Source organism: Panicum virgatum, chromosome 1K (genome assembly GCF_016808335.1).
Source record: "Panicum virgatum strain AP13 chromosome 1K, P.virgatum_v5, whole genome shotgun sequence".
Taxonomy (NCBI): Eukaryota; Viridiplantae; Streptophyta; class Magnoliopsida; order Poales; family Poaceae; genus Panicum; species Panicum virgatum.
This window is the reverse complement of record NC_053136.1, coordinates 8,925,332-8,950,953: the sequence shown is the minus strand read 5'-3', so window position 1 is coordinate 8,950,953 and position 25,622 is coordinate 8,925,332. Positions and strand designations below refer to the sequence as shown.

The window sequence follows — 25,622 nt, the reverse complement described above, 5'->3', positions numbered from 1 at the left end:
ATATCTAAGAGGTCGTACCGAATACCTCCAAATGAGTTAGCAGAATTGAAAGTCCAACTCCAAGACCTTCTTGACAAGGGCTTTATACGTCCAAGTTCGTCACCCTGGGGATGTCCAGCCCTGTTTGTGAAAAAGAAGGACAACAGCTTGAGGCTATGTGTTGATTATCGACCACTCAATGCGGTCACTATTAAAAACAAGTATCCTCTTCCCCGCATTGATATACTGTTTGATCAGTTAGCTGGAGCCAAGGTTTTCTCTAAAATCGATCTTCGTTCTGGCTGCCACCAAATAAAGATCAGGCCTTGTGATATTCCAAAGACTGCTTTCTCGACCAGATATGGACTTTATGAGTATCTGGTCATGTCTTTTGGTCTTACCAACGCCCCAGCCTATTTTATGTACTTAATGAATTCAGTCTTCATGCCGGAGCTGGATAAATTCGTCGTGGTATTCATTGACGATATTTTGATCTACTCCAAGAATGAAGAAGATCATGCTGAGCATTTGCGTATCGTTCTTCAATGATTACGATATCACCATCTTTATGCCAAATTCTCCAAGTGTGACTTTTGGTTAGACAATGTGAAATTCTTAGGCCACACTATCTCCAGTGATGGAATATCTGTTGATCCAACTAAAGTACAAGAAGTGATGGATTGGGAATCTCCTATTTCAGTTCATCAAATTCGCAGTTTTCTTGGTTTAGCTGGATATTATCGTCGATTTATTACTGATTTCTCTAGAATAGCCAAGCCTATGATGGAGTTATTGAAGAAGGGAGTGAAGTTTGTTTGGAATGATAAGTGTGAAGAAGCCTTCCAAACTCTCAAAGCACGATTAACTACTGCTCCAGTATTGGCTACACTAGACAGTACCAAACCTTTTGATGTTTATTGTGATGCTTTGGGTACGGGACTTGGTTGTGTGCTTATGCAAGATAACCGGGTTATTGCTTATGCATCAAGAGCTCTCCGGAATCATGAGAAGAATTATCCAACACATGATCTGGAGTTAGCAGCTGTTATTCACGCCCTCAAGATTTGGATACATCATCTTATGGGAACTCACTGTAATATTTACACTGACCATAAGAGCCTCAAATATATCTTCACTCAAACTGATCTCAACATGAGACAGAGACGCTGGCTAGAGTTGATAAAGGATTATGATCTAGAAGTGCACTATCATCCAGGAAAGGCTAATGTGGTTGCGGATGCACTCAGCCGCAAGTCACAATGCCATTGTCTATCTATAGAACCATTCAATGAAACTTTATGCCAGGAAATGATGAAGTTAAACCTAGAAATGGTACCTCAAGGAAGTTTGAACCATATATCCCTTGAGCCTACACTTCATGATAGCATCGTCATGGCACAATTACATGATGAAGGTATCAAGATCATCAAGGAAAAGTTATCACAAGGAGAAGCAAAGTACAAATGTTTCCGAGTGGATCATAGAGGAGTTCTATGGTTTGAATCTCGACTGGTTGTACCCAAGGATCATCAGCTTAGAAAGCAAATCCTTGATGAAGCACATCTATCGAAGTTTTCGATTCATCCCGGTGGTACCAAGATGTACCACGATCTTAAACAAAACTTCTGGTGGACTCGAATGAAAAGAGAGATTGCCAGATATGTTTCTGAATGTGATGTGTGTCAAAGAGTTAAGGCTAGTCACTTGAAAGTAGCTGGTACTCTCCAACCTTTACCCATTCCATCCTGAAAATGGGAGGACATCAGTATGGATTTTATCGTTGGCCTACCCACTACTCCTCAAAAGCATGATTCTGTTTGGGTAATCGTTGATAGACTCACCAAGACCGCTCATTTTATTCCAGTACACACAACTTATTCTGCCAAGAGATATGCAGAAATTTATCTCTATCAGATTGTTCGTTTGCATGGAATTCCAAAGACAATTATTTCTGATTGTGGGCCTCAGTTTATTGCACGTTTCTGGGAGCAAATGCAAGAATCCCTTGGAACAAAACTGATTCGTAGTTCAGCTTATCATCCACAAACAGATGGGCAAACTGAACGAATCAATCAAATCCTTGAAGACATGTTGAGGGCATGTACTATTCAATATGGCAAGAACTGGGTTAAATGCCTAGCACTGGCAGAGTTTTCATATAATAACAGTTATCAATCCAGCTTGCAAATGGCACCATTTGAAGCATTATACGGTCGAAGGTGTCGAACTCCTTTGAATTGGTCACAAGCTGGAGAACGCAAAATTTTTGGGCCAGATTTAGTCTCTGAGGCAGAGGAGAAAGTCAAAGTTATCCAGGTTAATCTTAAAGCGGCTCAATCAAGACAGAAAAGTTATGCAGACAAAAGAAGAGATCCTTTACAATTCGAGGTAGGGAACTTCGTATATTTGCGAGTATCTCCTACTAAAGGTGTTCAACGCTTTGGCATAAAAGGGAAATTAGCACCCCGATACATCGGACCATTTGAAATTATCGAAACTTGTGGACCCGTTGCCTACCGACTTCGTCTTCCATCTCAGTTGGCTGTCATTCATGATGTCTTCCATGTATCACAACTCCGGAAGTGTACCAGGGTACCTACTGAGATCCTTGAACCACAAGATATCGAGATTGAATCCGATCTGTCTTATACGAAGTATCCCATCAAGATTCTTGACACCAAAGAAAGAAGTACTAGAAGGGAGAAAGTTAAAATGTACAAAATCCAGTGGAATCAGCATACTGTGGAAGAAGCTACTTGGGAGACTGAAAATTTTCTCCAAAGAAACTTTCCCGACTTTCTTAGAACAAATCCAGGTACCAAGTCTTTGCATCCTTTTATTCCTGTAATCTCGGGACGTGATTTCTTTTAGGGGGGAAGGCTGTAACACCCTGGGTGTCTGCACAGTAATTAAAAAGGTGTCTGCACAGTAATTGTGTATGTTTGCTATGTATCATGTGCTTGAATTGCTTGAAAAGGATCTTTTTGTAAATACAAAGGTTATATGTGTAATTATAATTTTATGCAAGGTCCTTTCTCTAGTTATGTTGAATAGGTTTTGTAATTATAGCTTTGGTGGAGGGTCTTTTTGCAAAAATTCAGTGCATTTAATGCATGGCAGCAATTTTTGCTTTTAAGTCTATGTTTGAAGTGAATTTGCTTTGAAAAAGACAAATTTCCTAGAATTCAAAATCCCTTCAATGTTTTTAATTTTAGATCTTGAATCTTTGATCAAATGAATTTTTGCACAACATCAAAGTTGTAGATATTGAAAAGTTGAACAACTTTTATGTTGAGCACTTTTTCATTTGAGCCCTATTTTAAAAGTTATCGCTAGTTTACAGAGTAGTCCCTGGAATTTTTGGAAATTGCAAAATGACCCTTATCCCCATCTCCCACCTCCCTGCTCTGTTCTCGCCGCCGCCCACCGACAGCGCCGCCCGCCGGCGCCGGGGAGGGCTTTCCCGGCCATTACTCCGCTTCGCGCTGGCACCCACGCGTCGCGTCGCACCGCTCCTCCTCCCCCTCCTGTTGCCTCGCGCTGGAGCTCCTCGGCCGTGCCACGCACCCCCGCCGCTTCCAGAGCCGCCCCGACGGCCGCCTCCGCGACGCCGCCGTGGACAGCCCCGGGCAGAGCCCGCCGCCCTTTCCTCACCCGCGCCCGAGCAATAAAGGAACCCCAGAAACCCATTCCCCTCGCTCTCTTGCCCTTTCCTCGCGTCCACGCCTCGAAACGCCGCCGCCGCACCACCCCGAACCCCGGCGAGCTCACCCCGCCGCGGAGCCGCCACCACAGACCCGCTCCACCCCAATAGCCCCCACCATTAGCCGCGCCTCGCCCTCGCGCAACTCCCAGACCGCTTCCCCTCGCCCAACCCTCACCGGAGCACCCTCGCCGTCGATTGTCTCCGCCGCCAAGCCGCCCTGCTCCGTCGAGCCGCTGCCTCCGAGCCCCTCCCCGCAACCCTAGACCACCCAAAAGTGCGCCTTGAACCCGTGAAGCTCACGCACCCCTCCACCCTCGCCGCCGGTGAGCCCCTCGCCGGGAAACAGCCGGTCAAACCCGCGCTCCCCCTCTGACCCGGCCCAGGGACCTCGGGGTTAGAATTCCAAAAACTTCGGGGGGTTTTGTGAATAGACAGTGACTCATAGGAATAGTGCCAGCAGGGACTTGTTTGTAATAGTTTGCTGTGATCTTTGAAATTCAATATCAATTCGTGGAAAATTCGTAAAATAGTAAATATGGATGTTTTGGAATCCTCTTGAAGAGATCTATGCAGTAGAACCATAATATGTTAGGCTTTAGTTACAAGTTTTTGCTGTAGAATTTGATTTGTGTTACTAGTGCATAAATATTGGTTGTTTTTATCTTTTTCTTAAATACTGTATAAAGCCATGTCTTTCAGTTAAACTTTTATGGTAGTTTATTTATGTGACACTAGCTTTTCTATAAAAAGTTTATGATCATTTCTCTTGTGTAGCTATTTCTTTGATTTAATCCTTGTTTGGTAGACTTTAATTATGGTAAATAGTTTCTATTCATATTAAATCGTGAAAATATTTTTAAATGTTCTTTTTGAGCAACTTAGCTTGTTCAGGAAGTTTGAGCACCAGTGCATGAATAGAACAGGAGCTAAAAATGAATCTTGTTAATCTACTTTCTGTTTTGTTTATTTTCTCAGAGTTATTTCTGTATAGATAAAATCATGAAAAATTCACAGTTGCTAGATCATTTCTGTGTCAACCTTCTGTTAAATTTTGAGCTTCTGAATTTCTCTAGTTTGACCTGTATAATTCAAGCTTGTACTAGGTGTTGTCTAAATGAATGAATTGTTGTGATTAAATGGATACATGTCTTGGCATGATTTTTACAGGGTAGCTTAATCTGTTTATGTTCTGCTTAGGGTAATTTTTGTTAAATTTATTACAGTTTGTGCTTTGAGTTATTTATTTATTAGCAAACATGGAATTAATTGCTATAGCAATCAACCACCACTCATTTTATGAAGCTAGTCAACTTCTTTTGTGCTGTTGATCATGATGTCTTGTGTAATTAAATTTGGTATTTAACTACTCTATAAACGGTTGCCCATGTGTGTTTTTATAATGTTGTTCTTGCATTACATATAGACACGACTGCCTTATCGGACGGGACGTACGAGCTGATCCCGGAGTCTGACGGAGGTGAACTATATTTCAAATTATTATCACTTACTGTTATTTACTTGTGCATTTACAGTTCTTAGGATTTGAATTGAAACCCTAGATGCATGATCCTAGGAACCTATGTACTGAACACTAGACTTGAGTTCGACTACTTGCTAAGCTTATAGGACCGGTAAAAGTCGAGTGATTGCCTGTCACTCGCGAGCTTTATAGGAATTGCCTGTTTACTTTCTGTTATCAATATAAGGACGACGGACGGGGTTGTGTTCGATATCATGACTTTATGTGAGACCCCGTCTGTGTTGATGAACTTGCTAAGGTCGCGGTGTGTGGTAGTGCTGGTTAAGTTTTTGAAAGTACTAGTCACATGCCGTAAATATGGTACGCGGCAAGCCTAGTAGCCGATTGGACCGGGGAGTGGATATACCTCCCACTCTCTCTTAGGGATAGGTTTTATTTTGATGTTGCGCAACACTACGACTTCAAGGGACAAGGTTCGGCCTTGGAGCCCTGTAGTCGGGGAGAGTGGCACTATCCACAAGCCGGAAAGAAAGGTCAACGGTTGTTTGGGAATGACCCGACGGTGTTCCAGACGTGTGTGCTAGGTTTATCCTTGCAAGGTTGAATTTTGGTTCAGAATCGTCTGCCTCTCACGATGAAATGAGACTGCTTGATCTCTTTGCCACACAGAGTAAGAAGAGCAACAATATTATGATCAATCTTGATGTTTGCTTAAAGTTCTACCATGATTGAATAGTAGTTGCTTACATAGAATGGTTAATCAACTAGAATCTTGAAAGCTAAAACTTGAAAGTAAGGACATACTCTTTATTGCTTCTCATCAAAAGGAAAACCAGAGCCTCACAAAACCTTGCATAGTCTAGCTAAAGTGGGCTACTTATACCCGTTGACGGTTAAGTCTTGCTGAGTATTAGAATACTCAGCCTTGCTGTTGAAAACCCTTTTTCAAGTATGAGTTTTGAGGATCAGATCGCTAGCTTGACCTATCCTTGCTCGTTGCCTCCTGGCTGGTCCGTAGAGTGGGATACGTCTTCGGCCGGCAATGACTATGACGAGTGATACCATGCTTGGGCTAGCCTGGTATACTTTTGCGACGTGTTGTAGTCGTAGTGTTTTATCTTCCGCTGTGTTTAAACCCTGAACTTACACTTATGGTTTGTATAACTGTTTTACTTAAGTTGGCTTTGTAATAATGGTTTTAACTGGTTTGTAATCATTACTATGCCTGTGTTGTAAAATTGTGGTTGTAATATCTCTGGACTCGCCTTCGTGTGGGGTATGCTTGTTCGATCCGAGAACCGGTGGTTGTATCGGGACGTTACCCGACAGACCAAGAATTGTTTCGTTTGAAGTGCGTTTGAGCTAATGTTGCCTTTATGGTGATAGCCTGCGCACTTGAGCCGGGATAATTTAGATGGTTCTGCCACAAGAGGCGTGTGGACCAAATGCCTCGTCTGGCCAAGCCATGCAATTGACCCTAGCGGCCATCCGCCTGCAGCTCCGACGGACTCTCTGTATCAAAGAGCAATATGTGAGTCATTACCCGTTCAACTATATTTCAGATAACCAGTTACATTCGGATTCAAGGAAAGATAGTAACCTCGACAAATGCCCTAAAGTGCCCCCCGGCATTGTCTCCTTCGTTTGCATGAGCCATTGCCACGCCAGCCTCGTTAGCAAGGCGTCCGAGTTGTTGTGCCTATTTCAATTCAGTTAGTCCAAAAATAATTGAAAATGTGCAAACGTAAGGAAATGTCAAACAAAGAGCATGATGTACCATGTAGTTCTGCAAAGGGCCCCGTTCGGGCTGAACTCCTCCACGAGTGATATCATCGTACGCATCGATGATGTCATCATCATCGTCGGTGTCCGCGTGGTCTTCTATAGATTCAGTGGATTGTGGTGGCTTGACTGAAACTCTAGCCACTGAATGAAACCACCGAAGGTACTCCTTGAAATGGTTGTGCCTATGTGCCGGTCCACTTTCCGGATGCATCCTTTACCTTTGTTCCCACTGTGCCAGTAGCTGTGCGTGTTTGACACGCCAATCATTCTCAGTGTACCGTTTCTTCCTGTCAATACTAACATAAGAGCGGTGTATTAGTGAAATAATATTGGTAAAGAGAAATGAATATGAAGGCATAAAAAGTACCTATGCAAAGCTTGGGAGGTCGAAATTCCTTCCGGAGGGAAGTCTTGCAATCTGCCGAACTGTCTCTTGACACGGTGCGGCAAGTGCATCTCGACTACAAAGAAAAAAATCAAAGGCACGCAAGTCCTCCACAGTTCGGCATCGCATGTGCAAATATCACTCAGTTCCAACTCGTCCAGCTCGGCTCTACTGTACGGTGTCCAGAAGATCTACATACCACGTACGCATTAGAAATCATGTAGACAGAAGCATTTATTTACCGAACGGTATGAAGGTTATAACCTGGTTTTGAGTGAGGCAGTCTAGGTCATCCATGTAATGCATGTAGCGGCGTGCAGGATCCCCTCTTACAGCTCCCACGTTCTTCCAACAGTAAGCAACGGTGGGCCTGGACTCCTCATCATGGTGTGGCCACGGCTGCAAAAGGAGGAAAATTATGGTTATCCAAAAATCATTTAATGCCCCGCAAACGAAAAGTGAGATTGCAACGCTAATTAATACCTCAAGTTCGCCTCGGTACGGCCGGCCTACTGGAAAGCGCTCCCAAATCTAGATTTGCAGGAGGTATGCACAACCTCCTAGGTTTGAATCATTAGCAATCCACCGACATGCGTCACAAAGCTGCCGGTACATCCAAGCTAAAGTTGCCGACCCCCAACTATATTGAGCAATGTTCTCCCACTGCTGGCCCACAATTGGAAGTATCATCCATGAAATCGTGTTTCCCGAACCATCAGGAAACAGAAAACCTCCAAACAGGTGCCACAACCATACGCGAGCATACCACTCTACAACCCCCTGCGGTGCTCCTTGAGGACAATGGTTAAAATTCTGCCTCAACCAAGCCGAGCTAACCCCTGAGGTTTTCCTGTCCTTGACCCCCTCAGGTGGTTCTGGAGGCCGAATCCCAATCAGTGCTTCTACCATATCTCTCCAGCCATCATTCTGTATAATGCCGGTCACTGCTATTCCCTCTAAAGGCAGCCCAAGAATCATCGCCACATCTTGCAAGGTGATGGTGACCTCCCCGCAAGGTAAATGAAAAGAATGTGTCTCCAGCCTCCAACGGTCCACAAAAGTAGTTAGCAGAGGCGCATCCATCGCTGGGAGGCCCGCACACACCACTCGAGCAAGAGGAAGCATCCCAGCCCGGCGAAGGTACGGCACATACCGCTCATCCCACCGAAGGGGGGGAGTGGGTACGTGCGCGGAGGGGCGCCAACACCTAATATGGGAACAAATGAGTCGTTACAGGCAGCTAAAAAGTTAAATTGAACTATTGAGAAACAGTAACACTAACCTCGGCACGGTCAACTAGGACGTGTGCTCGGTGCTTGGAGTCGTAGAACGTCTCCAGTAGGGGGAACGCGGGGTGCGCCATCCTGCAATGATGAATCAAAACTCGATGAGTATAAGACAAAAATAAAGACCAAGACAAACCCAACTAATAATGATTAGCAAAACACTGTATGTATATATTAATATTTGTGCTAAGCACAAACTACTGTACCTCTCCCCGTGTGATACGCCTAGTCCTCTTTCTAACGCTTGTTGTGGACGTTCTTTTTCGTTTAGATTTTTTTTCTTCTTACACTTGCACTGAGAACAAAATCTATGGCACTTGGAGCAACGGTTCTGGCTCCTGTCCTCATCGAAATCACCGGTGCCATAGTCCGCACTAGCCCGACCTTGCGACTCGTCCATGTCACCTTTGAGCCTTTTCTTCCGCCTCCTTCCTTTTTTAAGTTTCAATAGCGACGCATCCGGCACGTACTCTAGTCCCTTGTACTCGGGCCATTGGGACGGATCGAGATAAGGCTCAAAACTGGACTCCCATATGTTGATTGTGTTCGACCGAGTGTAGTACGGGCTCAAATAGGTGGGGTTTTTGAAACAAAGTCCTCGATCTCTACATGCCGTTATTAGGTGCGAGCATGGAAGGTGCAACAACTGTGGTGTCATGCAAGTGCACTCGCCAGATCTGAGGTCCACTTTGTAATGGCGTCCTCCATGACTCTCTCCTCCTATATTTGTACCACCTGCACCTCTAACACTATAAATCATTCTTTCAGGGCCGTAAGGCGCTGCAAGCTGGTTCACCGATCTATCCTCAGCATCCTTCAGGTGTTCCTCCGCTATTAGTCCCCATTGTCCACCCTTATCCAACAAACTCCTGCCTTTACCCCATCTATCGACGAAGTACTCGTTCAACTTCTCGAAGGAGTACTCTACAATGCCTGCAATAGGTCTTGACCGAATACCCCTAAAAATATTATTTAATGACTCAGCATTGTTCGTGGTCATGATACCGTACCGCTTCCCCCCTTCATCATAAGCAAGAGCACATTTATCCTTGTCCACCATCTCGCCTTTCAGCCACTCCTTGGCCGTGTCATTCATTTCCTTTTCTAAATCAGCAAGTTTTTCTTCAAAAGCTTTTTCCGTGCGCACTGAACACAATAACTTTAGTTTCCCAATTAGTTCCTTCTTTTTCTGACGCCTCCACATGTTTGCTGCAAAATGTCGCATGCACCACCTATGCACAAGAGGGGGAAATCCATCCATGTGCTCTTTAACACAGTTTAAGAGGCCATGGTGCCGGTCAGAAATCATACAAACTTGTCTGGAGGGACCCAAGACATACTGCCGCACCAGCTTCATGTACCAGGAACAGCTGTCGTTGTTTTCTCCTTCGGTCAAAGCAAATGCTAATGGAACTAGTTGCCTCTCTGGATCCACGGCAACTGCCATCATTAGTGTCCCCTTGTATTTACCCGTCAAGAATGTGGCATCCACGAGGATCACAGGTCGACAATGCTGGAATGATTCCGCACACTGGGGAAAGCACCAGAACACCCTTTGTAAAACATGTTTGTACACTCCATTGTGAGGAAGCATCATGTTTCCTGTGTGTACGAACCATGTAATCCCTGGATTGTATAGGGACATGCCCGTCAAGACTCTGGGCACCCTTGCATATGACTCAATCCAATCTCCCCAACAAAAAGCTATAGCATACTGTTTTGCACGTCAAGCTTTCGAGTACTTCACCCGGTAAGAACACATGCCGAAAATTGACTCCATAAGCGAAGGAACGGATGTGTCGCTGTCCTTCCGAACAATACCAAGAATGCGATGTGCTAGGTAACGTGCCGTGCACTGTGCGTGAACTTGCTTCGGTCTGGAGGATGCACATGTGTGAGGCTGTCTGACTTTGGTGATTTTCCACTGACCCGTGCCCCTAACAATCCGTGCCCATACACCCCGTAGGCACCCCTGCTTGCATAGCACATCGTACCGTACGCTCTTGTCCGAATGAACCACATTAAATGGACGATGATGATGCACTGCATAATCAGCTAAGAAAAACTGCAACTCTGGAAGTGAATTGAACTTCATGCCCTTGCGAATCTCTGGACTGTCACTATCAATTACAAACTCGCTTTCAAAGACATATGAGTCACAAATTGCTCTATGGATCCTACTAAGATCCTTATCATTTGAAACCGCCGGGACTTCAACGTGGGCTAGCTTCATCATGCGCAACTCTTCAGCGGTACAACTAAATCGTGCCTCAGCATTATTAACAGCTCGACCCATTGCCCCATCCCTACACTCCTCATCACCACTTATGTCCTCATGACTAGGGCTGGATCCGTCGCCATCATCATTTTCCTGCTCTGCTTGGGGCGCCCTAGCATTACCCTCCGGTTCTTCTTCCCCAGTGGCTTCATCATCGTCCTCATCATCACTACTATCGTATTCATTGTCCTCCGAACCTAAAGAAACATCATCATCCTCTCCAGCACCCCTCTCATCCTCCTCCTCGAAGGTACCACTGTCGAAATGATCGCAAGCGACGGCCATATCATAATCCGCAACAAATTCACTAGCACAAGTGAGATTTGGGACATCTTCTACAAGAGTTGACTCTTGAGTTATATTCTCAATACGAAATTGAACTTCATCTACTATCCCAACTGGTTCTTCTAATCTTGTTCTACGGGTTATTTCAACAACCACCTCTAAACAAACCACATTTGCACGAGCTACTATATCCTTGTACTTTCTCCAATGCATCTCAGATTCCAATGTCATCAAAACATAATGTGCTCTAGCTTTACCACAATCAAATCTACCCCTCAGAGATATTTCATCAGTTCCACATGAATGTTTCGAAACCACCCGGTCTACCAAATCCTTTAACAATGGAGGACTATCGAACAGTTCGATATCCTCTACCATATTCTCAAACTCTCCAGTTTCCTTAACCATACCACCATGAAAAAACCCGAACTAATTCGTCCATCTACAACAAAAAAAATCGGAGTACCTTCATCACTTATACAACCCTTGGATCTTGAAACAATATTATGAGTATTACATCACATGAGCTTGCACCTTATCCTAAGAATAACTAGATGGATCTTTAACCAACCATGACAAGATGATCCGATTTTTACGAACCTGACCGCAAATTTAATAAGCTCAACACCAAAGGAGTCCAAGTAATTGTTTCTCTCTCAAAACTCTACTTGTCCTCATACTAGGATTTGGACCAGGTAGCAATGCTAATAGATGGCTATGGTAACACCAATCTAGATGAACTACAAAAATAATTCTTCACGGTGCCTAATATCCATTAGTGAAAGCCATATTAACATCCCCACTAATCAATCCTAGAAATCATATTAATCGATGCATGCACGTACTACCTCACGTCCAAATCGAGAGCAGAGTACCATCTACGCATCATCTAAAGCCCTAATCATGAGAAAACTATCAACTACGACATGATTTTTCAAATCCAAAACCCAACCCTAATCACCAAGAATCACTAATATCTACAAATGTGCACGGATAAAGGATGAAAAAATGGGAGCAATACCTTCGGGGAAGGGTGGGGAACGTTTCCCCCAACTCCCCCCCAAAAGCCGGATTTGGGGGGATCTTGGGGGGGGGGGGGGGCGGCGACCCCTGGACGAGCTCTGGGCGGGGAGGCGTGAGGGAAAGAAAGGGAGGGTGGGGGGAGGATGCTGGTGCGGGTCTAGAACATTGGCCTTATCGTGCCAGCCCGCATGGCGCGACAGGCTTGTCGCGCCAGTGCATGTGGCGCGACAGGGAGGGCCACATCATCGCCGTCGCGGCGTTGCGCTGGCTCGGGCCGCCAGCGTGGCCACACTGTCGCGCCACATGCACTGGCGCGACCAAACGAGCTACGCGCTGCAAATAAAAATCAATACGGGTTAAACTTAAAATATTATTAAAAAAAGTTAAAAATAAAAAAATCGAGGCAGGCAGGCGGCAGCCCTGCAGGTTAGCCTGGCAAGGGGCGCTAGCGGGCTACATAGGCACAGCAGCAAGGGGCGGGTTGCAGCTAGGCCTAGGGCGCGGCAGCTGCGCGCTATGGGATAGTGGCCTGATACACAGCGCAGTGACAAATCCCTTCTACAGGCAGCGAACGGCGTCGCTCGACTGCTGCACCTCAGGAAGGGTAGTACTAGGGGCTCCTTGCTGGCAGTAGGTGCCCCACCCTGTCGCATGGGGAGCTCCGCCTCTGATTTTAGGAAGGAATGATGCTTTTAGGCCCTGTTTAGTTCCCACTACATGAACCTCGTAAACATAAAAAAAACATTACATCGAATATTTCGACACATGCATGGAGTATTAAATGAAGTCTATTTACAAAACTTTTTGCATGGATGGGCTGTAAATCGCGAGACGAATCTAATGAGCCTACTTAATCCATGATTTGCAACAATAATGCTACAGTAATCATCCTCTAATTATTAATTAACTATGGATTAATTAGCATCATTAGATTCGTCTCGCGATTTACAACCCATCTGTACAAAAAGTTTTGTAAATAAACTTCATTTAGTACTTCAAATTAGCAAGATTCCAACGCAAATTTTTTTTGCAAAACATCTAAACACGACCATACTGGCCGTTCTTTGTTAACAAAAGTGGATCGTTTGTTCTCTCCTCGGTCTCACAGACTGCCGCTTGCAACAACCTCCAACTTCTCATCCATGTTCTGAAGTTGCCCATCAGAAAACTACTCATTTTGGTGGATCGTACCCGAAAACCCTATGCTCCCTTGCAAGAATGATTCCTTGTTTCCTTGCAAGAATTAAAAAAAAAGTTGGGGGCAGTGAAGTCGCTGGTCAGAGACACCGATGCTGAGACTGAGATTGTGAGTCGGGAAGCCACAAGTCACAAGACGTGAACCATGGCAAAACCGTGGCATCGCGGTGCTGCTCACCATGCTGCACGGGAACACGGCACTTGCAGGCCATTTCCTGATGATATTTTGACACTGACTGGGCACTTTTTCTTTTTTTGTTTCGGAAAACGGCTGGACACATGTTAACCAAGTGCTGCGAAATCTACTTTTGTTTCAAGAAAGATTTTCCACATAGTGCTGTCAAAATCTATAACATAAATGGTCGTAAATGATATTAATTCTTTCTAAATCTTGACGTATACATCTGTAATACCTGTTAATTCTCAGTCTCTCTAAATCTGACGGAGCGATCATAAAGTTTTACGATTTACATAATCCAAATTCGAGGTTAACCGCTATTAGACGTACACTGCTTTCCTTCTTTTGTGTGCTCATATCATAAAATTCATTGTTTCTGCCGAAAAAAATAAAATCCACGTCATTTTTGTAATTGCCGTTGTATGAATCCAGAGACGAGCACAGATGGTGGATAAACTCGTCGAACGGCGAGTATCATCCAAACACGCCAGCCCAAGCACGTGCACCCGTCTCCGTGTGGACCCAGAGAACCGGCCCACCTGTCAGTGAGCCACACGGATCAACATCGCCGGGCTGGACACTTGGCCTCCACGAAAGCCACGGCACCGCGCGCGCCTTCCCGCTGCCGCCGACACGTGGGCCCCGTGGACGCTCCCCTTTGACCCGCCTCGACGTCGGTGCCGCGCGTAACCCCCTCCTCCTCCCTCTCCCACCGATCAGGCGAAACGGCACGCAGAAAAAAAATATTAAAAAACCTCCTTCCCTCCCGTTCTGTTCTTCCCGGCGACGAGGCGAGGAGCGGAATAGCAGGTAGGTTTTCGAAATCCCTCCCTCCCCAATCCCCCACTCGTTTCGTTTCGTTCGGGTTCCCCCGCCGCCGATCCTGACGAGATTATTGCTGCTTCTCTCCCGACGCGCCGCCGCCTCCCAGTCGCGAGGAGTCGAGGAGGATCCGAGGCCAGTTATACGTCCGCCCCCTTCCCTCTTCGCGCGATCGTGGTTGGGTTTGTTGGTCGGGTTCCGCGATTTCGATCTGTTGTTGATTGCGTCCCGCGATCGGTTTTTTTTTTTGCTGGATCGCTTTTTTTTCTTCTCTGTTGGATCGATCGGTAGCGATTCGATTTCACAACGCTGGGATCACGAACTACGAATTCCCGTGGCTCGGTTGTATGGTTGCAATCTGCTTCGCGATCGCGTCCTCGGCTGGTCGACCGCCTCGTTTGCGCGCTGTAGGGATTTGGGCCCGGGGTTGAGGGCGCGTGTGCTTGAGATTCGTGCCGCCCGCGGATGGGTCGACAGCTATGGCATTGCATCTGATGCGAGGTGGGGAACTGGGGATCTTAGGCTTTTGCCGGCGCGAGCGGTGGGGCATGGAGTACATGGTGGTGCTCGGTTTTGCTGCTTTGACGCAATCTTTGTCGCCACTCGGGGTATGTGTGATTTCTCCTTTTGGGGGGAGATGTGAGGATTTCAGTAGTGCGGTATTGCCGTTTGCTCGTGAGGGAATGCTTCTTCTGTAATCACAGAACTGTGATCGCGATGGTTTCTCCGTTTATAGTGTTATCAGTTCTGTTTATAGTGTTACCAGTTCTGGCGGCTGGTTGGTTTGATCTTGTACTGTTGTCTGTTTGGTCCCTTGGATGAAATCCAACACTGAATTGGACCATTCTGCCCCCCCCCCCCCCCCCCCCCCCCATTGCATCAGCCATTCAGTTGCGTTGTGCAATCATGCTGAGCACCATTCTGGTCTTATCTTTATGTGTACCTCTATGATGCTATGCAACCCACCCCATCACTGAATCTGCCTCGAGACTATACAAAAAAGCTGGCCAGCCAAACTGGCTGACTGACCGACTTTAGCCTCGTAGAGGAGCCATTACGTCATGAAGAAACTGCAGGATTGCAAGTGTGCTGCATCAACACACCACACATGCCATGCAATCTATTGCACTCGCAGACTCACTGGAGCGTGCATACAATCAGTAGTAATATAGTTAAAGTTCATGCACCTATTATATTGCTCTTTGTCTTAGGTAGTGCTCCCATCGTGGCCCACTCGTGTGCCGACTAATTGCTTTGTGGTCCAAGCCAGGCAGGCAACTCAAAAGGGAACAAAACAACCAATATATTTCATTACTCATGTCAGTGAGAGAGTACAAATCAGAAAGAGGTGCTCTGCAAATTGTACCATCATCTTTGGAATCCTAGATAGGAAGATATAGCATGCAAGTGCACCTAATGATTCATTTTCTAGGAACGAGAGAGAGTGTACTTAAATCAATCCTTGCAAAAGTGGGGTTTCAGTTCAGAAATTTCATACTTTGGGACAGCAGAGAATTATTTATGAATGTTTGACTAGTATGCAGGCTGCCAGGATCTAATCTAGGTAGGGGCTGGATGCAATGAAATATTTATTTACCAGTAGTATATATCCTGTTCTGCTGATACATATATTCAATGTATCTTATGGGTCATGGAGTGTCTTTGTGCAAAGATGATTTATAAGTTGTAAATTCTGTATTTTGCACATACACGTTCTTCAATATGTAGTACGAAAGAAACTTACAGTTGAAACATAAATGTGCTATGGTTGTAAACATAACAAATTATTTTAGTATACCTAGCTGTTGGAATACATTTTTCTCAAGACCATTAGCATCAACATCTGCTTCAGCGTATTCTATCAAAATTTAGATCCAGTCCTACTACAGATACAGATCAACCTTCAGCTTCCACTTGATAGTTTATTAGGTTATATGCCCAAACCATTCCATTAAATTCTAGGTATTTTGAAGGTCCTTTGGTGGTCCTACCAGTCAAAAACCAATTAGTGACTAGGTTTGTAGCTGAAGGTTATCTGTGCTCTGTTACAAGTTTTAATTCTAATCTGAGTATGCTTGTTAACGCAAAAGCTAAAGGCATGAACTGTTTCTTCTTGGTTGTGCAAAAGCAGAGAATCAAAGCATGTTAGGGGCTATCAAGTGACCACTTCCTTTAGAGTTTGGTCATGGTCATGCATGGAAGCACTTCCCTAGGAGAGAATCCAAACTAGCTTTTGGACCCAGTTTTTTACACGACTCCATGATTTGCATCTGCTACTCCTTTCACTTCACCCAAGAGAATGGAATGGAAGAGAAGGCATATCAACCTGTGGTTTTGAAACCTATATCTTCCCTCCTAGTATCTACTAGAACCACTGCTAGTACTAATAACTAGCACAGTGCCATAAGAGAGGAAATAGCTGGAGTAGATAAAAAGCTAAAGTAAATCCACTGATGTAAAAGCCTCACGGATGGGCATAAGTAAAGGGCAAGGGAAACAACGCAGGAGATGCAAAATAACTGAAAAATAAAGGGGTCTTAAAAGAGTTCTAAAGAGTGCGGTCAACGCCAGCCTCGAGGAGTACTACCATCTTGAATTCACCTTATCATTCAAGCATGGTCACAAGTAATGCTCACCCTTTGCTTTCTGCTGAGGAATCATTTTCATCTTGTTTTGCGCATTGGGAGTTCATTATGAGACAATGCCATCTTTCTCTGTATTCGAAATTCCCCTCTCTTATAACAAAAAAGATAAAGCCAAATTCTCAACACTTACAGCTCAGCAAACCAATTGGCTCTGTCTTGATTTGAAGTGTTACCTTTTCTTTCTCTTATCTTCTGTCACTTTCATCCATTTATTTTGGTATTATGTAACAAAGCAGTGTAACCATCTGCCAGTATGCTTTTGCATTAGATTAGACAACAATTCACACCTCTGTTGTGGATATGAGTAGAGGCTGCTATTTTTAGTAAACGTGGACAAGGATTTTGTATCAGTAACCCCCTTTGCTCACCCCCTAGGTTCTTGGGGCCCATGTGGCACATGATTCCTGAAAGGTTCTGAGGATGTTGCTAAAGGAAAACTCAGGTTATTTGCTGAGCATAGGGTAACAAAGACTTGTTTTTAAACCAATTATTTGCTTAAGCATGTTTTTCTTTCATTGCATGAACTGCATTCATGACATAACTCGTGTCCATCAGCCCCCTCCCTTTGCAATTTAAAAGTTTTCAACTTATTGGATCAACATAGTTGGTAAGACACTATGTTCGTGGTTTCACTAGTGAGTTTTATTTTGTCACCTGCACATCACGTTGTAGCTGTTTATGTTGATGGCAAGCTGTTGATGCTTTATGCTCCTTTCTGTCCTGGCATTTAGAATATTCACTTGGTGCTGTAATGTCCCAGTATTCATACTTGTTCCTTCTTATCCGAAATTTCAGCTAGTCCATTTCTTATCCATGCAAAATAAAAGGGCAATTTGTTGAAGCTTGGTTGTACTGTTTTCCTAAAAAAATTTTTGGCGAATTTATCTATTGATTATGGGACTTGTTTCTGTCATCTTAATGATTAGATAGCTTTCAGCAAGTTGATTAGTTTAGCCAGTTACATGGAAGGGACTTCTAAACTAAAGGAAAGGTGTTCCAGTTTAAAAAGGCTTTCAAGTTATACTGAATAGATGAGACGGTTGAGGCGTTGAGCAATCATCTTGTTGTAGATTGCTTGACAGAAATGGATATAGCCTTGAGTTGATGTGATGGTTGGGAATGGATTCCATGGTCTTGTCTCAATTATTGATGGTAAAAGAAGGTAAAGTTAGTGTCGAATATCAGGAACAGGAATAGTCTTTTCTTAGTTGCAGGAATCAATAGTTACATGGCAATAAATAAGCATAAGTTCAGAATGGTGGGCACTATTCTCTACATGTCAAACATCTGTTTATTTACATCTGCACTCATCTTTGCTCAGAATCTAGTAAGTGCTGATTTTAAGTTTTGCTTTTCTTTCAATATATTTGCTATGGCTTGACTTGATTTTGTATATGCAATATTCCATCACACGTGTGTGGATAGCGCTGGAAGTAGGCAAGTAGCCAGCACAATTTCTCAAGTTAGTGTGATAAGCTGGATTGCTGGCATGGGATTAGATTTTCTGCCTTTTGTCATAGATATGATTGTGGTTTTGCAACGAGGGAAAGAAATGGGTGCTATGTTCCCCTTTCAAAAATAGGCCTCTGTCATTCAGCAGTTAACCATAGCTTAGCTGGATCGATTCAAAATGTGCCATGGAAACAGAGAACACTTTTACTGACCATTAACATTTGCTTGTCTGAATGCTATACTGATCCCCTGAAATTCCATATTAATGTCACAACCTTTTATTTTAGAACATTTCTCAAAATATTCTAATCACCGCTACAAAGACTAGTGCATACCAAATTTCCTAAGTACAAGAACACCAAGAAGTGCACACTCCTCCATCCCATGTCTCAAAAGATGTTGCCAAGGCAGGCAGAGATGCAGGGCAAAGGAGGCATTCAAACTCCCATAATTCTTTTCCCTTTAATGGCTTTCTCTTCTTTTCTTTTCTTTAACTCCCCTCTTCTTTCTGGTTTTACGTGATTCCCATGTTCTTCCGGCCAAAGTGCACCAAGAATCAAAGGCACAAAGATAGCTCAACCCTCGGTTTCAGCATCCCCTCCAAACTTCACTATAAATACCCCTGCACATAGCACCTTGCTGCATCACCATTTCACTTCACAGCACTCCTTGTCCTAGGCCCCAGAAACACAAACGGACGCTCTTTGTTTAGGTAACTTAGCTTTGTGTTAGTGTGTAACTTCATTTATATCTTGGCTGAACTCTGTTCCTTGACTTAAGGGATAACAGTTGGGTCGTCAAGCATGATGCGTGTTTTTGTTCTAGCTACAGTTTGATCGTATCGAGTTTTATCTGGCTAGATGTGCCCATTTTTGGCATTGTTTTGATTGTGCAACTTCTGCAGGCAAGATGAACAGGAAGCCTGGAGACTGGGACTGCAGGGCTTGCCAGCACCTCAACTTCAGCCGGCGGGACCTATGCCAGCGCTGTGGTGAGCCACGTGGAGCTGCTGATCGTGGCAGCGGTGGTGGAGGTGACTATGCCAACTTCGGTGGCCGCGGTGGCTCCTCCTTCGGCGGTGGCTTTGGTGCTGGCTCTGATGTCCGCCCTGGTGACTGGTTATGTTCCTGCGGCGCGCACAACTTCGCCAGCCGCTCCAACTGCTTCAAGTGCTCTGCCTTCAAGGAGGAGGCTGCTGTCAACAGTGGTGCTGGTGGCTTTGATGGTGACATGTCACGCTCTCGCTACGGCTTCGGTGGCGGTGCTGCCCGCACCAACCGCCCTGGTTGGAAGTCTGGAGACTGGATCTGCACCAGGTGTGTATCATTTAACCCTTCTTCTACCCTACAAGAATAAAATAGTGCTATCCTTTCTTGTTTTTGGTTATTTGTAGCCAATGAACTGGCTTAATTATTTCGCTATAACGCTTTCATGAATCTGTGCCCTTTTTATCAACTTGGATACACATGGTTTGTGGTAGTTGCGCCCTATGTGTGCTTATTATATCATTGTTTTAGGCTATTCTTCCATGTTTTGGGGCTTTATTTTCGAAAAGGAGGATGGTGATATGTTAGAAAAGAGAATTCGTTTATCAGCAACGTTATGCAGCAAGAGACAGCAGAATCATCTGGCTACCCTTTCTGTCTGCGTGGGTGATAATGCCAGAGTGGCTTTATCTTCTACTGCTAGCTGCCGATGCATATCAACTGTCACGTACTAGCTAGTGGATAATTAGGTCGGGATTGGTTGTCCCTACCATGTTTCAACTTTAGCAACAGTGTGTCCTAATCTTCCAATGTTAAAGTAGGCATATGATTTGAAGTTTCATGTCTTGTGAATTCTGCTTTCGGCTAATGCATATGCGCATCTAACTATAACGCTTGCAGGTCCGGATGCAACGAGCACAACTTTGCCAGCAGGATGGAATGTTTCAGGTGCAACGCACCACGGGACTCCGGTAGCGCTGCCATGACCTACGATACTTATAACTTAAAAATTATCAAATTAATCTTTCCTCCTCTCGTGCCCAGTGTTCACGACCTGACCTCCGCGTGTTACTCCTTGGCAGGCACTGAGGTGTAGGATCGGAGCTGATGCTTCGAACGGACCCCGACGAGCAGAAGCAGCAAGAAGATGAGTCCCTCAAGCTGATAAGAAGAGTAGTAGATTTGCAAAAGGCGTCCCCGATGCTCTATTACTAGTTTTGTTCCACCCCTACCGTTTCCTTTTAGAATTTGGTTCTCATCTCATTCGCATCTGGGACAGTACCCCCTCGGACCCTATGTTTGCTGTTTTATTCCCGTTGTTTCCCGCAATGTTTGCGCTTTGCATCGAGTCATGTGATGTAACCCCAAAACGCTTGCTTCACAAGTATTAACTAGTACTGTTGCTTCTTAATATTTCATGGGTGTGCCTTGCGTTTGTTGGTGTGCGTGTGTGTATTGTGGAAACAAGCCTTTGGTGTCTTGTTGCTTGGCCGGGGAAAGACGGCAAGAACACAAGCGGTCTGCCGTTACAAAGCAAACACCGTACCGATTCAAACAGATGAAGAATCTACTTGACTAAACCTCAGGACTTTGTTGTGAAACTGTTACTAGTCTTCTTCGAAAAAGATAATGTTCTACTACAACTATAAGTAATCGAGAGCTTGAGAGACTGACGAGGGCTAGCAACACGCGCATGCACGTGCGACGCAACACGTCGTGCGGCGAACCGTAACCTCTCCTCCCCAGGCCGGAGGGGCCATTTCGTGCGGCCACATGTGGTGCTTTTTTCTCTCTCCCAAGAAGGCCAGGATCAAGAATTGAAGCGCGCGCCAGCACGTGCACAACACAAACACACAGGCAGGGTCTCAACTCTCAAGTGCGGTGCGGTGCGTTGCATTGGATGCTCTCTCTCTCTCTCTCTCTCTCTCTCTCCCCCCCCCCCCCCCCCCCCCCCCCCCCGCCTGTCTTTGAACTCTATCGCGGCCATGCCTTGTCTTTAGCTCTTTGCGGTTAAAAGGAAAGCGCCCTGCCTCGTTCTCCCGTCCACGCCATGAGCGCGAGCTCACCTGCTCAAGGCGGGCATGTGCGGCCCAAGTGATACGGCTAGTGCCGCGGCGTGGCAGTGGCAGGGGAAAAAGATCCCAGTCAAAAGCGGCCAGCATCACCCCCACTCGTCGGCATCCCTGCCGCGCACCTCGCCGCCGCGGCGCGGCACTGGCATGGCACTGGCAGGTCCGCCCGCCGGGCTCGCTCTCGAGAGAGATTCCTTCTTCGGTCGCCTCGCCGCCCCCCCCCCCCCCTCCGGGCTCGCTTCGCTGCTTTATACGTGCGCTGCCACTGCCTGCCGCCCCCGCTTTGGCTCGCTTTGCCCGCGGGCTTGCTTCTTTTCTCCCTTTGCCCCGGCCGGCTGCCTTTTATCGTTGCGACTGGCGAGAACCCTGCGGCAGGGGCAGGGCATCCAGGGCCAAAGGCGGGAGCACTAGCAGCGCTGCGTCGCATATGGGTATGACTCGCTCGCCGTGCCTTTTTGGATTTGGACGCTGGCCGCTGCCGCCGTCTCTTGTTTCCCGGCGGTTCTCATTCTTCCGCGCGGCTCCCCCACCTGCGTGCACCGCGAAGTGCATCCACCAGCGGGGGATGATGGGGTGCCGGCAGTGCCGGGAGAGCATGCATCGCGAAGTGACTCAAGGTTTGAGAGAACGGGCCTCATAAACTGAGGATAAATATTAATACGGAACAATGACTCTCAAATATAGGGTGGCTATGGAACATAAATGGATTAGATCCACGGCTCCTGAAAACAACGCCCCTTCTCTTCGTTATACATAAAACATTGTTGAAACTCCGCATCCCTTTAAAGTCAGAATTTGCTAAGTGTAATTGACAAGGCAATGATCAATGTTGTTTTTGTAATAGCAAAGAAACTATCCATTATATGTCTTTTTTTAATTGTTATTGCCGCTATGCAACAAAATTGCACCCAGGTCCCCAAATTTGTACCGAAGTTTCATCTAGGTCCCTAAACTCTCAAATCGTCCATCTAGATCCCTAAACTATGTTAAGAGGTTCAACCGAGGTCCCAAAAGCGCCACGTAAGCAACAAAAGCTGACGTGGCATGCCACATTGTATCATAGTGGCAAATATTTGTAAAATGACTAAGCCTTTCTTCCCACCTCACAAAGAGACCCCTGATTTTAGCACTTAGGACCCTAGAACTAAAACATGGATTACAATGTGGCCCTCAACCCCACCTATCCTATCCGAGCTCCCATGCCGGAGCCACCGTCTTGAGCACCGTCCTGTCCGGCGCCGGCTACCTGCAGGCTGCAGCCGGGAGCGGCGGCGCGGCCGCGCCACGGCCCCGGCACAGGTGCATCTCGGCCCGGACGGCCTCAGCCTCGGGTTCAGCACTGTCACCGGCGGCGCGAGGCAGAGCAACTCGGGCACGACAACAATGGTGAATGGTGGGGCATCACTGTGGTGGTGGAATCGCGCAATTGGTAGAGGGGAAATAGAGAGGGAAGGTACGGGATGCTCTGGTCGAGGGGAATCGAAGAGTGATGGCTCGTGCTGCTCGAATTTGACCGGCACTCGCGCTCGGCTACGGAGGAGCGAGCGGCGACAATGGAGGCCGAGCTTGGCCTTTGTAGGCGAGTAACAGAGGGGGCGCGGGTGGAGCGCGATCAGGGGCAAGCCGAGCACGCGTGTGCAAGCCCCGTCCCTGCCCCCACCCCCGCCGACGGCGTTGCCGTAGCGCTCGGCGATGAGGCCGCAGTAGGCCTCGAGCTCGGCGAGCGCGTCGAACGTGTCCTGCTCCCAGACGGCGTGCTCGGCGCACTCCAGCGCGCGGTCGCGGCGACCCAGGCGGAGCAGCTGCTCGACATCCCTGCACGCACCGCACCTTGCGGTGGCCGATCCTCCGGGCTGCCTCCTCCACCGGCCCTGGCGCCTCCTCATCCTCCTTCGCGGCCGCCGCGACCAACGGCGGATCCCAGCCCCCCCCCCCCGGCGACCCCTTCGTCCCCAGCCCCCACAACCTCCTCGCCGTCGCTGAGTTCTTCGTCAGCTTGCCGAATCTCTAGGTGTGGAGAGAGAGAGATTGGCGAGGGAGAGAGAGAAAGGATCAAATACGAGAAGATAAAGAAATTTAGGGTGTTTTTTGTAAATATTCGCCACCATGACGCCACGTGGCATGCCATGTCGGCTTCGGGTGCATGCGTGCGAGGGTTTGGGATCCATTGTGAAACACTTAATGTACTTTAGGGACCCAGACGGACGATTTGAGAGTTTGAGGACCTAAACAGAACTTCGCTGTTCGGGGACCTAGAGTGCAATTTACTCTAATATTTAATTGGAGAACTGCACAAGTTGCATTTGAATATAATAGAGTATAGCTCATTTATTCGAACTTGATTGCACCGTGTAAGCTAAAAATTGGATTTGTTCGGGGCTATGCCCGCGCGCGAATGGCAGATACTCTTTTTTTTTTTTACTCAAGCACTAGTGGAAAAGAGTATGTTGTACCATGGAGATGACGGTTAAGTAGATATTTGTCAAACATGGAAAAGGCTATGCGCGTGAATTTATTTGTTTTGGAATTAGTTGCTTCGAACCCCTGGCAATTTCAACTTGGTTATTACTCTACCACAGTAATGATTTGAGATTGTAATAATGAATAGCTGAGTGCATGCGCAGGCCGTACCGGCAAATTCGGAGGCCCTGTGCGAAACAATGCACCGGGGCCCTAGTGGCCTAGTGTAGAATCGCGAATGCCAAGCGATAGTAGCCGGCAAGCGCGATGTACTGTGTGAAAGCGCAAATGTTAGAAGTACCACGTGTGACTGGCAGTCAAATCATCACACAAGGCCCAATAACTATTTTTTATTCTAGAATTTTTATTGTTGCTGCAATAATTATTATTGTTTGTGCAAGAAAAAAAATTATTACGGAACAAAAGAAATTTGTTCTAGCAACAAAACACAGTGACCTGGTTTATTGGGCCGACTTTAGACCCAAAACATAAAATTCTGGAGAGGTTGGGGTGCTGTGACAGGTCCACTCGGGGTCACACGCGTGACCCCGAGCAGCACCCGTGCAAAGGAAGCGGCAAGCGATACGCCTACGATGATTCATCTTCCAGAAGCAATTTGGGCCACGTTTTGCCACAAATTGAGCCAACAATCAACTAAATTAAATTCTCTATATAATTATACTTAATGTATACATAGTATTTTAGGGGCCTTCGAATTTGGAGACCCTATGCGGTCGCACGGCCCGCACGGCCCAAATACGCGCCTGCATGCGTTGTGTACAGGTTGGACTAAAGAATTTTTTTTATCTAAAACCTAACAGTAATAATTACCGGTTTTAAGAAATGACCAACGACAAGAATGGCGATACACTCTATTTAACCTCTATTAAAGAAAATCATGATGTTGAAAACCGTGAATGTTTTACCCTTATACTTGAACAACTAGTATATCAATCATGAAATTTGTTCAAGCCCAAGGATGATTAGTGATGAACTGATGATCGAGTGATATTTTCTGCCATTTAAAAAAATTATTCCGTCACCGGAAGGTTTTGTGTTCGATTTCTCCATCTCTCCTCTACGGTTTTTTAAACGGCCTCGACTGGGCCTGTTTCAATTCTAGTTGTTAGGCAATGGAACGTGCTAAAGACTATCTGTCTACCTGACACTGAAACTAAGCTGCAAATGAGAGATATCGAATCCCATTTATAGGCGCGGCAGTGGATAAGGCGGGGGCGAAAAACTGTTATTTAATTTGCAGTAATCTACCTAGCTTCATCTAGCCTAACACTTATAGTTGTCCATGCACCCCGCAGTCCGTTGGCCTGCCCGAAGCACGACAATTTTGGCAGGGCCCAAGCACGGCACGGCCTGCACCATACCGTGCCCGGGCTTGGGCCGTCACCATCGCTCGCCGCGCCCGTCGCCGCCAGCACCCACTCGGCCCGCCCCTCCCCACCGGCCGTCGTTCGCGCCCGCCCCTCGCTGCCGGCCCCTGCTCGCCCCGACGGGCATAGGCGCGCAGCAGGGAGGTGCGGCGGACGGCCACGATGCCGATGGGCTTCGGGCAGCCGGGCCCGTGCATAGTGCCAGGCTCTGCCGG

At 46.3% G+C, this 25,622-nt stretch overlaps 1 protein-coding gene across 6 annotated transcripts; it reads left to right on the top strand.

Annotated features, from left to right (window-relative positions):
- The first annotated feature begins 14,255 nt into the window (after positions 1–14,255).
- Positions 14,256–20,903, top strand: LOC120682557 (RNA-binding protein FUS-like). 6 transcript variants are annotated; one of them, XM_039964624.1, is made up of 5 exons: positions 14,318–14,392; positions 14,514–14,544; positions 19,406–19,817; positions 20,388–20,492; positions 20,570–20,903. In XM_039964624.1, exons 3-5 carry the CDS (start codon positions 19,411–19,413, stop codon positions 20,574–20,576), a joined length of 519 nt encoding a protein of 172 aa, XP_039820558.1. In that variant the 5' UTR covers positions 14,318–14,392; positions 14,514–14,544; positions 19,406–19,410; the 3' UTR covers positions 20,577–20,903. The 6 variants fall into 6 exon arrangements, with proteins under 6 accessions (XP_039820622.1, XP_039820820.1, XP_039820558.1 ...); XM_039964688.1 differs by lacking the exon at positions 14,514–14,544 and having other exon boundaries at positions 14,256–14,392; XM_039964886.1 differs by lacking the exon at positions 14,514–14,544 and having other exon boundaries at positions 14,257–14,392; positions 20,388–20,458.
- The last annotated feature ends 4,719 nt before the right edge of the window (positions 20,904–25,622 follow it).